The sequence below is a fragment of the Octodon degus genome, unplaced genomic scaffold, assembly GCF_000260255.1.
Source record: "Octodon degus isolate 3935 unplaced genomic scaffold, OctDeg1.0 scaffold00163, whole genome shotgun sequence".
In the NCBI taxonomy this organism is placed as follows: Eukaryota; Metazoa; Chordata; class Mammalia; order Rodentia; family Octodontidae; genus Octodon; species Octodon degus.
This window is the reverse complement of record NW_004524739.1, coordinates 440,134-457,031: the sequence shown is the minus strand read 5'-3', so window position 1 is coordinate 457,031 and position 16,898 is coordinate 440,134. Positions and strand designations below refer to the sequence as shown.

Here is a 16,898-nt window from a genome sequence, read left to right as displayed (position 1 = left end):
TGCTTTGCCAAGCTTGTTCCAAGTAGGTGCTTTAGACCACTGAGCCATCTCACCAGCCCCTAACTTTTCCTTTAAAGAGGGGAAAAACTAAGGCCGAGAGGTTATAAATGCCTTGCCTGATGCCCACAGGCAAGTGACCAAGCTAGACTGTGAAGCTGGAGAGATCAAAACAGGACTACCTGGACCTCAAAAAAAGCATTAAAGGGGAATAGCTCAGCAGATTAAAGGGCCTGTCAGCAGCTGCAGGGCCCGGGGGTTCAACCCCCCCCCCCTCCAGTCAAGCCGGCCCCGCCCCCGGTGCGCTGCGTGCCGAGGCAGTAATTGAGACTGGGCGTGGTGCATGTGTCTGTAATCCCAGCACTTGGGAGGCTGTAAACAGGAGAATCACTACAAGTCCGATCTAGTAGTGAGACTCTGAACACCCTGTAGACCCTTTTTTCTACATAAAAACATAGGGGGAAAAAAAAAAAGCAAGAAAGAAAAGGAAAAGCATTAAAAAATAAAAGCAGGGGGCTGGGGAGATGGCTCAGTAGGATAAGCGCTTGACTGGCAAATGCAAGGATCTGAGTTCAATCCCCGGTTCTGCCTAAATAAATAAATAAATAAAAATAAAAAATAAAAGCAGGACAGTCTCACCCCAAGTCTGCATTTATTTTTATCTATTTATTTATTTATTTATTTATTGCGGAACCAGGAATTGAACTCAGGCACGTGCACTTGCCAGAGAAGCGCTTATTCCACTGAGCCATCTCCCCGGCCCCCCAACTCTGCATTTAACTTGGGGTCCAATGCAAGTAGTTTTATTTTATTTTTTATTTATTTATTTTTTGGAGGCCTTGGGGAAGTTTTATTTTATGTATTTAATTATTTTTATTTCTTTGGCAGAACCAGGGATTGAACTCAGGCCCTGGTGCTTGCCAGGCAAGTGCTTATTCTACTGAGCTATCTCCCCAGCAAAATTGACTTGGTTTTATTTTATTTATTTAATTATTTTTATTTTGAAACAGGCTAAGGATGTAGCTTACTTTTTTTTTTTTTTTTTTTAATGCGGAACCGGGGATTGAAGTCAGGCCCATTCCACTGAGCCATCTCCCCAGCCCCAACACAAGTAGTGACTCCATCCTGCTTCCTTTGCCCCGGCTGTATTTGCTTATAACGGCACACACATCGCACACCCTCTGACTAATGCTCATGATAGCTCTGTCTGACCCTTGAGGAAGTGTCACCCAAGTCCAGCATCACAGGTCTGATGGACAGCACATCCAGTGCCACGTCCCCGCTGCTGCCTTCACAGAGGAGCTGGGCTGGCATGGAGGCAGAGGCGAGTGGTCTGGCTGCTGCAGAGGCCCGGGCGATGGGCCACAGGGCCCTCTGGCTCCCTGCATGGCCTTTCTCCTCAGCACAGCCTCATACTTGCTTTCTGCTTGACATTTGCAGCCACCTTCTCTGGGGGTGGCCCGTGGAGATCTCCCTCTCCCGCTGTTGAGTCATTTCGCTTTTCAGTCCCCCGCAGTCAGTAGGAACCCTCCCCCAGAAATGGAAGCTACTCAGAAGACCCCAGTTCAAAGCGGAGGAACTTCCTAGCAGTGTGGGGACTGCCTAGTGATGTGGTAGATTTTCCAACCCTGGCTATATTCAAGTAGAAACTGGGTAGCCACCTCGGGGGAATTTCTGCGGTGGGTAGAGGCTGGGTCTAACCCTTGAGGGCCTTTCTGACTGTGAGATTTTTATGAGTCATCATGAGACAGAACTTCACCCATACGTGAGGGGCAGCTAGTAGCACACATACGAGTTTTTGTGTCAGGCAGATCTGGATTCAAACCTGGAGCTGAGATCTGCTTTTTGCATGTCAAGATCTCAGCTGTGGGGCCGGGGAGATGGCTCAGTAGGATAAGCGCTTGACTGGCAAACGTCAAGGATCTGAGTTCAATCCCGGGTTCCGCCAAAAAAAAAAAAAAAAAAAGATCTCAGCTGTTTGGGAGGCTCAGGTCAGGAAGGTCACTTAAGCCCATAAGCTAAGGACCGGCCTGGGCAACACAGCAAGACACCCATCTCATAAAACCAAAAAAGAGCACAACCACCTCCTTGTTGCAGGACTGTCCTTAGCCTCTTTCTTTGTAGAACGGAGATCATAATACCTTTGAACATTAGAGGTGATGTCTATGCTCTGCCTGGTATAGTAGGAACTCAACAAATCCCACTATTTTCCTGCATTAAAGAAATGGCCAAATCATGGATCCACAGGTTCTTTGGTGGCCTTTGGACTGAGTGGAATGAAAGAATTAAATTCATGTGCTAATCAAGGTACTGAATGCTTGGATGCTTAACATGAGTAGGAAAGGGCTGGCCCAAAGAGCTCAGCAGATTAAAGCACCTGCAAGCAGGCGCAGGGGCCAGGGGTTCAATCCCCAGGCCGGCCATGGTGTCCCTACCCCTGGAGCATGCTGAGACTGCAATTGGGACTAGGTGTGGTGGTGTGCGTCTGTAATCTCAGCTCTTGGGAGGCTATAAACAGGTGGATCACTGAGTCTAATTTAGTAGTGAGACCCTGAACACCCTGTAGACCCTTCCCTAAAATAAAATAAAAAAAAAAAAAAAAAAACCATGAGTAGGAAATCAGCTTTTTCCTGAGTGTCTATCTCTGAAATAATCATGAGAAAAAAGATCTATAAGTGGGTAAAATTTAAGAAATGCTCAAGGATTATGATGCTTTTGCCAAGAATTGAAAATCTGAATCTGTGACCCAAAAGGACCATGTCACCACAGATACATATTACCCTGTAGGAACAGAAGTCACCTGTAATGTCAGGCATAGTGTAATCCCAGCACTCCGGAGGCTGAGGCAGGAAGATTGCCAAGAGTTCAAGGCCAGCTTGGGCTACATAGTGGTGAGTCCAGGCCAGTCTGAACTACATAGCAAGACCTTGTCTCAAAAATAAATAAATAAGCAAAACAAAATAAAACAAGAGGGCTGGAGAGATGGCTCAGTGGTCTAAAGCACCTACTTAGAACAAGCTTAGCAAAGCACAGGGACCACGGTTCAATCCCCCAGCACCACATGCCAGCCAGTCCCGCCCCCTGGTGGGCTGAGCTGGCCACACACACACACACACACACACACACACACTCAAATAAATAAAAATTAAAAAAAAAATAAAACAAGACATTGGCAGGTTTTATTAGTTCCCTACTTGTGCAGACCAGGTGCTGGGCGAGCTTACTACCTGTTGAACTGCTTGTAGGAAATCTCCCATGTTTCCCAGCTTGTTTTCTACTATTTGCTAGCTGGAAAATGGAATTTTTTTTTTTTTTTTTCCTGCAGTACAGAGGATCAAACTCAGGACCTTGTCCTGGCCAGGCAGGCATTTATGCTGCTGAACTATATCCCTGACCTAGAAATAAAATTTTCTAACAACTCTGTCTTCTAATTAAGATCAAACCCCAATAGTGCGGGCACTGTGTGATCCGAGGAATGTGCAATAAGTAGGTCTTGGGCATTCTTAGCAGCAGAGTTGAGGCTGAATCCCTCCCAGAGTGACTTTCGGAATCACACAGATCTTTGTGTGCGTTCTATTCTGCAACTTACCTGTGGCCTTTGGCAAGTCACCTCTGATTTTTTTTTTTTTTTTTTTTGTCTTTTGGAGGCTGGCCGTGAACTCACTTTGCAGCTCAGGCTGGCCTCCAACTTGCAGCGATCCTCGTGCCTCAGCTTCCCAAGTACTGAGATTACAGGTAAGCCTCACCACATCCAGCTATTGAACTTCAATTTTCTTACATGTAAAATGGGATTGACTGTGTTTTGCTCACAGGAAGAATTGATGAAATTAGACATTAAGGGCTGGCCAGATAGCTCAGTGGACTAAAGCGCCTGCTTTGGCAGAGTTCAGTGGCCGGGGCTCAATCCCCTGCATGCCATGCTGGCCCTGCCCCCAGAGCACACTGAGACGTCGATTGAGACTGGGTGTGGTGGCGCACACCTGTAATCCCAGCATTTGGGAGGCTGAAAGCAGGAGGACCACTACAAGTCTAATCTACGTGGTGAGACCCTGTATACTGTCCTAAATTCATGAAAAAAAAAAAAAAAGGAAGAAAGAAATTAGACATTACAAGCATTTGGTGCTGGACACCTCAAGTAGTGAACACCTAAGTAAGAGGCAGCAGCCAGTATTCCATGGGAGGTAACATTCTCATGGATGGCCTTTGAGACACTCAGGGAAAGAGTGACTCTGGAACCTGGGGACATCTGGTACAATAGTTTGAATGTGACCTTCAAAAGTTTGTGCTGGAAACTTAATTCCCATTTCTATGTTAATGGCATTTATTTTATTTATTTAAGAGCAGAATATTTATTGGGGAAAAAAGCTTCTGTCTGAGAGAGGGACAGAAGAGGGACCCAAGCAGGTTGCCTGGGAAGCTGCCATTTTTAGGGATTTTTATAGAGCAGAACCATGTGGTGAGGTGGGTCTAGGGTAAAAACCATGGGCATTTGCTTAGGTGGGCATGAGGTGGGACATGTTAATGGTGTTAGAGTCAAGAACTTCAAGAACTACTTAGGATTCCATGAGGGCCTAAGACTGCCAGAATGGCATTAGTGGCTCTGTCAGAGGAGGAAGAGCTGGAGCCAACACTCTGGCTGTCACCGGGTCCTCTGCTATGTTGGGAAGGAACAAAAAGGCGCTCAATAGATGCCAGGGCCAGGCTCTCAGATTTCTTAGCCTCCAGAACCATCAGCTACATGAACTTGTTCTGTAGAAACTCCCTGGTCTGAGGAATTTCCTTATTGCAACAGAAACAGACTAAGACGTGGGTTGGCAGTGTGCTTCCCCAGGCGGGGTCATTGCTGTTAGCCGGTTTTGCCCAGGAAGTCAGGGCTTAGAAAGGGAAGTTCCTGTCAGAGATGCTGGGAGCTGTGTTTCTGGAATCCAGTGTCCTGACCTTGTGAAAACTAGAATGAGCTTAACTGTACAAACTTGATTTATTTTTTTTCTCCCAGTACTAGGGATTGAATCCAGAGGTGCCCCCCTCCCCACACCCAATTTGAAGTGTTACTAAATTGCTCAGGCGGGCCCTGAACTCACGATCTTCCTGCCTCAGTCCCCCACCCCCTACCCCGAGCTGGGACTACAGGTTGTCAACATGCCCGGCTGATGCAAGCTTTTACCTTCTTTGACACATTCCTGTTCACTCACTCATTTGATCTGTGTGTGAAGTGGACAAGAATAAACCTCAGTTAGCAAGTGGGAAGTTGGAGCATGTGGTGCCACTAGTGCTTGGGGCAAGACACTAACTGCTCTGTGACTCAGAGCCCCAGCTTCTTTCCTTTCTCTCGTTTTTTTTTATTTTTTATTTATTTGAGAGAGAGAGAGAGAGAGAGAGAGAGAGAGAGAGAGAGAGAGAGAGTGGGGTGTGTGTGTGTGGGCAGCTCAGCCCATCAGGGGGCGGGGCTGGCTGGCATGTGGTGCTGGGGGATTGAACCGCGGTCCCTGTGCTTTGCTAAGCTTATTCTAAGTAGGTGCTTTAGACCACTGAGCCATCTCACCAGCCCCTCGTTCTTTCTTTTGAGACAAGGTTTCACTGTGTGGCTCAGGCTGGCCTTGAACTCACTATGTAGTCCAGGCTGGCCTCAAATTTGTGGTGATCCTCCTGCCTCAGCCTCCTTAGTGCTTGGATTACAGGCACGCGCTACTATGCTGAGTCAGAGCCCCAGTTTCCCTTCCTCCTCCTCCCTAATGTCTTTTCAGGCTCTGGTTCTCTGCTTCTCCAGCTCCCCCTGCATTCTCTTCTGCTCTTCCACACTGGTTGAGCACCAAGGTATCATGTGACAAGGTATCATGTGACAAGTGTGGGGCCACAGAGTGAATGAAGCACAGCCCACACGTCAGGATCTTGGGTGGGGGGCATCCTTAGCTGTTTCTAAAACAAGGTGGTGTACAAAGATGGAGCCTGTCACCAAGCACAGCCAGGGCTCTGAGCTGGGGTTCTGAAGGTGTCACATGAATTTTGCTAAGGGAATAGAGGGTAGTCAGATGCAAGGGCAGAGGAAGCCAGCAGAGGTAGGAGCATAGTGACATCAGGGCTTTGTGAGTGGTTTGGGGACAGATTCTGAGTGATCCTGGGGGCTTAGGAGGTGCCAGGTCACACAGGATCCTGAGATCAGGCTGGGACAGCACAGCTCTGTGTTGTGTACCATGAAGAGTCACTTCAGGGAAGACCCTGGGTCAGATCTGTGATCCTAAATGGAGAATGTTGGGGAGAAGAAATACTGGAGGGAATCCATAGACTGTAGGAAAGAACCAAGACATGAGGCAGGCAGGGAGGCTGGAGAGGAGAGGGAGCCCCTCACTATATGGACACAGAATTGATGGGATGGACACAGCCCGCATGTGGGAGGGGGCACATCAGGTCAACCCTCAGGATCCCGGCTGGGGTGACAGGTTCAGGGTGGACAAGCTCAGGAGGGACAGAGGAGAGGAAATGTCGGTTTTACGTACAGATAGGGAAGCTAAGCCCCAGAGAAGTAGAGTACACATGACATGGCTCAAGGGTTCAGCGCCATGTGGCACTGGGTGCTTAGAAGGCTCCTCAGTGTGTGAGGTCCCAACACGGCCCTCTTGGCTCCTGCTGGGAGGTTGCTAGGCTTCCATGCTGCGCTTCTGGGCCAGCTCTGAAGCTGAGCTGCTGTCAGGCTCTTCCTCCACGGTAGCTGGCTATGTTCCCTCCCAAAGCCCCAGGTTTTGCATCTGTAAAGTGGTGAGGCTCAGAAGCAGCAAGCAAAGGTCCTGGTTCCCAAGGTTTCAGATCTCCAGACTGGCAGGTGCTGGCTCTCTGGCTGTCATCTGTCTCCCTCACAGATGGCCCTGTCTCTGCTGTCTTAATAATGGCCTTGAGCTGGGTGTAGTGGCACACTCCTATAATCCCAGCATCCTGCTAAGGCAGGAGGATGCTTGTGAGTTTGGGACCAGTTTGGGCTACAAAATGAGCTCAAAGCCAGCCTGAACTGCATAGAAAGACCTTGTCTCAAAAAGACAAAAATAATGCCTCCCTTCTTTCTTCACTTTCACCCCTGAACTAACACTTCTCAAACTTTAATATGCATACAAACTACATAGAGCTCTTAGTAAAATATAGGTTCAGTCGGAGTCCTAGGATTACAGGCGGGTACTGCTGCTCCCAGCTTACATATTCATTTTGTACAAACTTGGCCCTGAGGTTGCAGCTACATCAGCCTCCTTCCCCTGAGTGTGCCCAACCCGCTTTCCCCTCAGAGCCCGTCAGAGCCCATGTCCTAACTCTGCCCTCTGCCTCCCACTCTCTGCCCGTCTCTTCTCACTACTGAGATTTCAGCTTCTGGGTCACCTCCCAGAGCGGCCTTCCCTGACCCAATCTCTTACCCTAGTTTAACTCTCTGCAGCTCTTATCAGCAAGTAGAATCTTTTTTTCTTTCTTTTTTTTTTTTTTTTTGCGGAACCGGGGATTGAACTCAGACCCTTGCACTTGCCAGGAAAGCACTTATTCCACTGAGCCATTTCCCCAGCCCTGCAGCTCTTATCAGTAGCAGACCTCAGCTTGTTCATTGTCCTTTTCCCCTGCCAGGCAGTAAGACCATGCCCTGCTCTCGCCCTGATTCACCTTGCCCTCCAGCTTGTTCGTTACATGGAACGGGGCCAGAACAGGTGCTTAGAAAATATTTATTGCATGAGAAAATGTCATTCCCCTCTCTGGGCCTGTTTTTCCACCTATACAATGGAGATAACAACACAGTAACACCTACCTCACAGGGTAAGACTAAATGAGATAGGGGTTGGGGCTGTAGCTCAGTGGAGGAGTGCCTGCCTACCACGTCAGGTTCATAGGTTTGACCTCTAGCATCTCAAAAACAAAAATTATGAGAGATCAGTCACAGTGCTTGGCCCTCGGTTTCCAGTGTTGTGTTATGAACACCACAGTGGAACCCCTGGCAGGCAAAGTGTGGCAAGGCCAGAGGGAGGGAACGGTTCCTGCAGATGCCTCGGTGAACTGAATGCCAGGAAGCTAGGCTGACTGGCCCTGGCCTGTACCTTGCTCCTGCTAAAGGCCTTGACACCCAAGTAGCAGAGAGGGCAAAGTCAAGGATGAAAAGAGGAGGAGTGTGTGCTTCAAATCAATTGTAAGTTTATTAGAAAGGCCATGGACAGATGAACCCTGAGTTACCAGCTGAGGAAGAAATGGAAAAAGCCCCTGACCTTACAACCAGCGCCCTGGTTTCCAGTGAATTCTGTCCAGTGGCAGACCCCACAGAAGCCTGCCGGAAAGTGCCTGCCACATCCTCTCCCGGGTGCTGCCCACCTGACTGCAGGGCCCCCAGGTGGGCCGTGTGAATGCTGGTGGCTGGAGCCAGGAACTTCCGAGCCAGCAAGGCTGTTCTAGTGGAAGTGGTTCTGGTGCCCGTGGCAGAACAGACAGAAGAGTCTCTGGGTGGGGATACGGTGAGCTCTGCCAAACAGCCAGTGGCTCTGAGAGGCAGTGCTGGGCTGCCTCACGGGTATGTGCACATGGTGCCAGAAGGCCCACTGTGGGGCCCTAGGATAGGACCCCAGAGCTGCTCCAAGGAGTCTTAGCCACAGGCAGCCGCAGTGTGCTCAGTGCCCTCCCAGGGCTGGCTATTTCAACTCCCAGAAAGGCAAATGGATTTTGGAAAAATTCATGGTGGTTGATGTCATTTTCTTTCCCTTTAAAAATGATTGGTGAATCAGTGTCAACCAGCAGAGCCTGAGCCAAGAAGAGTCCATCGTGGGGAAGGAGAAGGCACTTCTCACACCCTTGTAGGGTAATCTGGGCCCCTGGGGGCTCCAGTTCACTCTGCCCTGTAACTTAGGCCTGCTCCCTCCAGGAGGGATGCTGCCTCCATCAAGCACTGCCCTGCGGCCCAGATGCCCCAGCCCCTCACAGGGTGGTGGACGGCAGCTTCCTCACCCGCCGCTGGGCCAGGATGGAGGTCTCGATAGGCTTCAGCTGGGGTGTGGGCTTGGAGCTGTTGAGTGCGGAATACGTGGCTGCCATGGCTCCCTGGGGGTGGGTTAGATCACAAGGATGAGTGAGGAGGGCACACATGCACAAAGGGCAAGGCAGCGCCCCCTAGTGTTCCACAGCCCAGATAGCGCAGCTATTCCAGCCCTGCTGGTCTTGTCTCCCCCATCAGACTAGAAGACTGGGGGTTTCAGCGGTCAGGAGCTACGTCTCCCAGTGAAAACACTGACACTGCTGCATGACAGTTTGCAGCTCCTTGAAAATTCAGCTATGTCTTTTGTTCTCTGTCTTACCTCCTGGTCAGGAGCACAGACATGGAATCACCTGGCTCTGCCATCCCAAGCCCCCACCCACGCCACGGGGCCTGAGCCCATCCCACTCCTGATGCTCAGAAGCTTGAGTGGCCATACCTTCACCAGCTGCAGGTCCTGGTGGGACAGCTGGCTCTGGGGAAGCTTATCTTTCTGGGTAATCCATGGGTGCTGCAGGACCTGCTTGGCCGTGAGACGCTGGTGAGGATCCACATGCAGCATCTTGGATACCAAGTCCTGGGGGCACAGTGGGCAAAGGGGTGATGAGAAGGGCAGCAAAGCAGCAGACAGCTCTGCTGCATTGATGGGGAACCACAAGGCCACCAGGCTTAGCCATCTCCTGCCTGAACTCTTTGATCCATCATGACATGTCAAGCCCTCCCCAGAGCGAGGCACTCTCCTCCAGCACAGTGGGTCCTTCTGCTTTGTGGGTCTTGGCTACTCAAGGCACTTATAGGAACCTCTTTCCTTTCTGCCTTCTTTTTTTAGAAAGCCATGTGGGAAGGTGGGAAAAGCTTCAGGGTTGGGTCATGCAGTCTCAGGTTTGAACTTGATTTTTTCATTCATCACCCAAGTGCCCAGGACAAGTCCCTTCTACTCTCTGGGTCTCAGTTTCCACTCTGTGTAACAGGGATAACAACTGTGGCTCATAAAGGGCTCAACCTGTGTCAGACACAGAACTCTTAGAAACACTTGCCAATGTTCAAAGCTCGACTGTGACCTCCTTGGAGAGAAGGCCTCCTGCACAGCATAGACAGTTGCTTGGCACCTCCATTGCCCATACTCCTGGCTGGGAGGATCTGCCACTGCGTACAACTTGTGTCTCCTACCATGCTCTTTCCACAAAGAACCGTCTGGGAACATGCAGTCTCTGCCCCCAGAGGGCCAAGAACCCAGAAGGGCCAGTTACCAAACAAACAGCAGGTGGTCTGCCCAGGAATCTCTTACTCGAGAATTATAGGCATAGGGATTTGTGGGACGTTCAGCCTGTTCCTGACCTCCCTAAAGTCCTGGCTGGGTTACTTCCTCCCCCTCTCCAGGTCTCACAGACTCACCTTGGCTGTCTCGGAAACCGTGTTCCAGTTTCCTCCACTGAGAGTAAACTTTCCACTGCCAATCCGGGTCAGGATCTCCTCCGGTGTGTCACTGGGCCCATTGGCAAATGGAGTGTATCTGGAGATAAGCCCACACAGCTTGGGTAGGTACAGCCTCCTGCTTCCATCCGGGGGCTGGGGATGGAGCAGAAGGCTGTGTTGCCCCCTTCAACCTCATGCTCCAAAGTGAGCTACTACTTGTCGGGGCCAAGTCCCGAGACAGAGCTGAGTCTCTCCATCAGACAAACACCACCTTGGCTGGAACTCCAGGGCTGAAGGAGGGAGGAGGGCCGGGCCGGGGTGGGGCACTCACCCAGCCAGCATGGTATACAGCAAAATGCCCAGGCTCCAGATGTCACAGCCTTCATCGTAGCCTTGGCGCTTTAGCACCTGGCAGGAAGGCATGGAAGGGTAGTCAGTCTAAAGGTCAGCAGCCACATTTTCCCTAAAAGGGAAGGTCAAGGGTGCCAGCCATGGGCTAGATCTGCCCTTGGTACCTAGGTCAAGGCTGTGGACACTGCAGTGCCCCTGCAGTGTCGGGTCTCTGGGAGCAGACGTAAGGCCTCCTGTTGCCCACACTCACCTCAGGGGCTACAAAGTTGGCTGTGTAGCAAGGTGTCATGAGAAGCCCATTTTCAGCCCGCAGCTGTTTGGCGAAGCCAAAGTCACAGATGCGCAGGCACTCGGGGTTCCCAGACTCATCCACGAAGAGAATGTTGCTGGGTTTGAGGTCCCTGTGCACAACCTAAGGGCAGAGGACAGGGGTCAGCTGCGGTGTGGGGAAGCTGCCACTAGCCCAGGCTGATGGCCAGGGAAGAAAGTGTGAGAAAATGGGTAGAGAGAGAGGAGGGGAAGGGGCCAACAGGGACCTACTGCTGGACTCCCGACTTTTTGAAATCTGAGCAGATGTCTAAGCAGCTCTAACTTAACCTATTCAACATGGAACTCCCCTCAAATCTATACACTACAGAATCTTAGCTAGTGACGTCACCAGCTTTCCCCCCTTACATTCCACAGCCAACTCATCAGCAAACTCTTGCTCTACCATTAAAATATATGCAGTGCCCAGCCATTTCTCAGGCCCTCTACTGGCAGCGTGCTGACCTCCAACCCGGATGCGGCCACTCTTCTTTCCTCCAGCCTATTTAGACAGACACCATAGTGCTCTTGTTAAACCTAAGTCAGATCACGTCTCCTGGCTTGAAGCCTTGCACAGCCTCCCTTATAAAGAAGAAAAGACCTTGCAGAGGCCCTAGGCCTCTGCTGCTCTGGCTCCGGCCCCTCACCCACATCTCTTGCAGTCTCTGGCCCTCTCATGCTCGGTGCCTTGCTTCACTGGCTTCAGCCACATTGCTGATTTTGTTCCTCCCTCAGTGTGCCAGGCACACATGTGCCTGCCTCAGGACCTCTGCGCCTGAAGCTTAACCTTTTTTTTTTTTGCAGTACTGGGAATTGAATTCATTACCTTGCGCTTGCCAGGCAGGCGCTTCTGCCACTGAGCTATATCCGCGGCCTGCAGGTTTCTCTTTTTCAAACAGTCCTCCCTCATGCATCCTGGCTCATTCTCTTGTTTCTGGTCTGAGCTCAAATACCACCTTATCAATGGGGCCTTGCCTGGCTCTCCCATGGACAACAGCAATCACCCCTCCCCCCACTCCAGTACACTTTAGCTTTCTTATTTACCACCACTGGACAGAATATTTAACTTGTTTTCTGAGTCTGCCCTCTGGAGTGTAACTGTCATGCTCACTGCTGTACCCCAGCACTTGGCACGGTCCTGGTTCACAGCAGGTGCTCAATGAATATCTGTTGAATGAATGACACCCAAGGCCATAACTGCTTTCCTCTGCATCCCATTTGCTCATCTGTAATGGAGGGCATGGGCCGCTCCACTTTTCCTGTCTCCCCTCTCCCCATTATGGTTGTCCTCACAGTCAATCCTCGATCACTTCATTACAACTCTCGGGTCTCTAACCGTAGCCCAGAACTTTTCTGAGGCCAGGTCCCATATCCAGCTTACTAGATGGCAACTGCTACATCTTCGAACCTGTCAGCATATTCCAGATAGCTCAAGTTCTCATCCTTGTGCTCTTCTTCCCATGAGGGAATCCATTAGCTCCTAGGCATAGTCAAAAAAAATCTTCAATGTTGGGGCCGGGGAGATGGCTCTGTAGAATAAGCGCTTCCCTGGCAAGCGCAAGGGCCTGAGTTCAATCCCCGATTCCCAAAACAAAACAAAACACTTCAATGAGGGCCGATGAGATAGCTCAGCAGTCTAAAGTGCCTGCTTAGGCAAGCTTAGACAAGTGCAGGGACCATGGTTCAATCCCTGGTACCACATGCCTCGCCAGGCCCACCCCCAGGGTGGGCTTAGCTAGCCACCGGAAAAAAAAAAAAAAAATCAGAGGCTCCCTAGTACCTACAAGACACAGCCCAAAGTTCCTAGCTTGGCCTAGGAGCTTCACCCATCTTTTATAGCCTCAACACACACTGTGTCCTCTCAGTGACCTAGGCCCAGGCCACTGCAGCCTCCTTTAGTCAGAACCACGACCGTATCTGTCTGGGGGGCACCTATCCACTTCCAGTGCCCAGCACAGAGCAAGTGCTAAGTGAATAAACCACACCTCCGCAACAAAAAGACTGTGCAGATTACAGGTTATATTTGCTGGGTCTTGCATCCTTTTTTTGTCTTTTTGAGATAGGGTCTTGCTATGCAGTTCAGGCTGGCCTTGAGCTCACTTTGCAGCCTAGGCTGGTCTCAAACTTGCAACGATCTTCCTGCCTTAGTCTCCCTAGTGCTGGGATTACAGGGTATGCCACCATGCCCGGCCTTCACGTCTTTATCAAGATGGTCATTTTATAGTCCCAGTTGAGGCCTGGGCCCTCCAGCAGGTACCTGTGGAGTGGGTAGACCAGAGGGTAGATGTAGCCTGATATAGTCTGTCTCCACAGAGGTAAGAGTGGAAGAAGAGGAGGAAACGACCACAACAGACTGGCTCCAGTAACACATTGTGAACTGCATCCAAGTGCTGGGGAAGTCCCTTGGGCTCACTCCTAACACAGTCAACTGCCCAAGAACAAGTGCAGGGCCTGCAGAACAGACTGTCTTCCCCAGAGTGCTCAGTCACTGGGCTGCTTTTGAGAGGCAAGGAAACCTCTATGAGCCACATTTCCCCTAAGAGTATTTCCCGGTCACAGCCGCACAGGGGCTGTATGCCACGCCTCGGGAAGCAGGCAGGCAGGGATTGCTGGCTGCACTGTACCAAGGAGGAAACCAAGCTCTGTGGGCACAGCTCACAGAAGCCCCATGGGTGATTCTGCCACCCGTTTCTCAGGTGTGCAGGGGTAGGCAGGGCGCACCCCACAACCTCACAGCTCACTGCACAGAAAACCAAGGCAGGCTGGGCAAGTGGGAGCAAGACCAGGCTGAGTGGGAGCCACATCGACAGCCTAAAGCAGCAGCTATTCCTTGGTGCCGGCTAATCGTTACCATGTAGCAACATGTAGCGACACTACCCTGAAGGCCATAATTGCCTTCCTCTGCATCCCATTTGCTCATCTGTAATGGAGGGCATGGGCCGCTCCACTTTTCCTGTCTCCCCTTTCCCCATTATGGTTGTCCTCACAGTCAATCCTCGATCACTTCATTACAACTCTCAGGTCTCTAACCGTAGCCCAGAACTTTTCTGAGTCCAGGTCCCATATCCAGTTTACTAGATGGCAACTGCTACATCTTCGAACCTGTCAGCATATTCCAGATAGCTCAAGGTCTCATCCTCATGCTCTTTGTCCTACGAGGGACTCCATTAGCTCCTAGGCATGGGCAAAAAATCTTCACTAGGGGCTGATGAGATAGTTGGGCCAGTGAGATAGCTCAGCAGTCTAAAGCACCTACTTAGGCAAGCTTAGACAAGCGCAGGGACCTCGCGCGGCTCAGGGACCTGACATCACATGCCTCGGCAGGCCTGCCCCCAGGGTAGGCTGAGCCAGCCACACACACACAAAAAAAATTCGCTGGCTTCCTAGTGCCTATAAGACACAGCCCAAAGTTCCTAGCTTGGCCTAGGAGCTTCACTCATCTTTTACAGCCTCATCACACACTGTGTCCTCTGAGACCTAGGCCCAGGTTTCAAAAGCAACCCAATTACCAAACCTTGGCAAGCCAAACCCAAGACATAAAAGCAGCCACAGCCACATTTTACATGTGAAACAAAATACATATGCAGGCCAGACACAGCTGTGGAATCAAAAGGCTGTAACCTCCGACAGAGTTGCGATGCTGGGAGGACCGCTGTGGGGATCCTGGATTTCCTCTACACAGATGCTATAGCTCTAAAACGGGGCTGATAACAGGGTTCAGCCCCCATGGCTTTAGGGAGGGGGCAGAAAGAGTCAGTACAGGGCCTGGGGAACAGCACTGTCATTGTAGTAACCCCAGAAATGCCCAGGACTGGTGCTCATGTATTGCTAGGCAAGAAAAAGAGGTGCTTAACTTCAGCAGCCACCAGGGAAGTGTAAACTAAAGCCACAGTGAAGTGTCACCCACATATACCAGAATGGCTTTTTGCGTGTGTGTGAGACTGGGTCTTGCTATGTAGTTTAGGCTGGGCTTGAGCTCACTACATAGCCCAGGCTGGCCTGACACCTGAGGTGATCCTGTTGCCTCAGCCTCCCATGTGCATGTGCAGAGATGGCTATGACTTTTTTTTTTCCCATAATTTTATTGAGACAAATAGCAATGAGACAGTTTCAAATCAAATTAGTAGGACAGTTTCAATAATTATTTTTTAATAATTTTATTGAGAAACAAATAGCAATGAGACAGTTTCAAATCAAATTAGTAGGACAGTTTCAATAATTATTTTTTTTTAAACATTTATTTATTTATTTTGAGTGTGTGTGTGTGTGTGTGGCCAGCTCAGCCCACCAGGGGGCGGGGCTGGCTGGCATGTGGTGCTGGGGGATTGAACCGCGGTCCCTGTGCTTTGCCAAGCTTGTTCCAAGTAGGTGCTTTAGACCACTGAGCCATGTTGCCAGCCCGAGTTTCAATAATTAACACATTGCGGGGCCAGGGAGATGGCTCAGTGGAATAAGTGCTTGCCTGGTAAACACAAGGGCCTGAGTTCAATCCCCGGTTCCGCAAAAAACCAAAAAAACCTCATTGCATACTGTCTTCCTAGTGGTTTTTTGTTGTACAAGATGCAGACATGATATCCTATTTACAAACACTATTAGAACAAATTCTTCTAGTCATTGAATTAAGACTTTCAAAAGATAGAAAATGCCAAGTATCGGCAAGGATCAGAACTCTCATCCACTTCTGAGAGGAGTATAAATTGGTAAAACCACTTTGGGACACTATTTAGCAATATCTACTGCAGATGAATATCTGCTTATGCTATATCCAGCAATTCCATTGCTAGTTGTATGACTAACATTAAAATGTACATATGTTCATAGAGGGCTATGGATACAGCTCAGTGGTAGAGCGCTTGCCTACTATGCATAAGGACCTGGGTTCAATCCTCAGTACAGGGAAAAGAAAAGCACATATGGTTACCAAATGATAAATACCAGATGGCAACCAGGTGTGGTGGGACATGCCTATAATTCTAGCCCTGAGGAGGCTGAGGCAAGAAGATCACAGCAAGTTTGAGGCCAGCCTGGGCTATATAGTAAGTTCAAGATCAGCCTGAACTACAAAGTGAAACCCTGTCTCATGAAACAAAACAAAAATACTAGATGATGGCCTGTGAGATAGCTCAGCGGACTAAGTGCCTGCTTAGGCAAGTGCAGGGACTGGGGTTTGATCCCCGGCACCACATGCTACTCCAGACCTGCTCCCGGGTGTGCTGAGCAGGGGACTGAGCCCAGGTGGGGTGATGCATGCCTATAATCCCTATAATCCCAGCACTGGGGAAACTGAAAACAGGAGGATCACTACAAGTCCAAGTTGCATAGTGAGACCCTATACAAAATACATAAATTAAAAAATAAATAGCTCTTTCGGGTCCTCCTTTCCAAGATGACGAAAAAAAGAAGGAACAACGGTCGTGCCAAAAAGAGCCGCAATCATGTGCAGCCTATTCGCTGCACGAACTGTGCCCGGTGCGTACCCAAGGATAAGGCTATTAAGAAGTTTGTCATTCGGAACACAGTGGAGGCTGCCGCCATCAGGGACATTTCTGAAGCAAGGAGTCTTCGACGGTTATGTGCTTCCCAAGCTCTATGGGAAGCTGCATTATTGTGTGAGTTGTGCCATTCACAGCAAAGTGGTCAGAAATTGATCTCGTGAAGCCGGTAAGGACCGAACTCCTCCACCCCAATTTAGACCTGCTGGTGCTGCCCCACGACCTGCACCAAAGCCCATGGAAGGGGAGCTGGGGCTTAATGGACTGAAGAAAACTCTCTTGAGAAAGAAATAATAAATTGAATGTTATACTTTATACAGCACGTTGAGTGTACCTGCCAGAGGTGGGTTGGGTTA

At 50.0% G+C, this 16,898-nt stretch overlaps 1 protein-coding gene across 4 annotated transcripts in view; it reads right to left on the bottom strand.

Moving 5' to 3' along the window:
- Positions 1 to 7,838: 7,838 nt before the first annotated feature.
- Positions 7,839 to 16,898, bottom strand: part of Rps6ka1 (ribosomal protein S6 kinase A1) — a 42,985-nt gene continuing 33,925 nt past the window's right edge. For 2 of the 4 annotated variants that reach the window (XM_012517303.2, XM_004642844.2), the window contains exons 17-21: positions 10,995 to 11,156; positions 10,725 to 10,801; positions 10,373 to 10,490; positions 9,417 to 9,554; positions 7,839 to 9,045 (exon numbers count right to left, since the gene is read on the bottom strand). In XM_012517303.2, the coding sequence (XP_012372757.1) occupies positions 8,923 to 9,045; positions 9,417 to 9,554; positions 10,373 to 10,490; positions 10,725 to 10,801; positions 10,995 to 11,156 (618 nt within the window). In that variant the 3' untranslated portion in view covers positions 7,839 to 8,922. The remainder of the gene's footprint in view (positions 9,046 to 9,416; positions 9,555 to 10,372; positions 10,491 to 10,724; positions 10,802 to 10,994; positions 11,157 to 16,898) is intronic. The other 2 variants (XM_004642845.3, XM_023702995.1) reach the window with 2 other exon arrangements.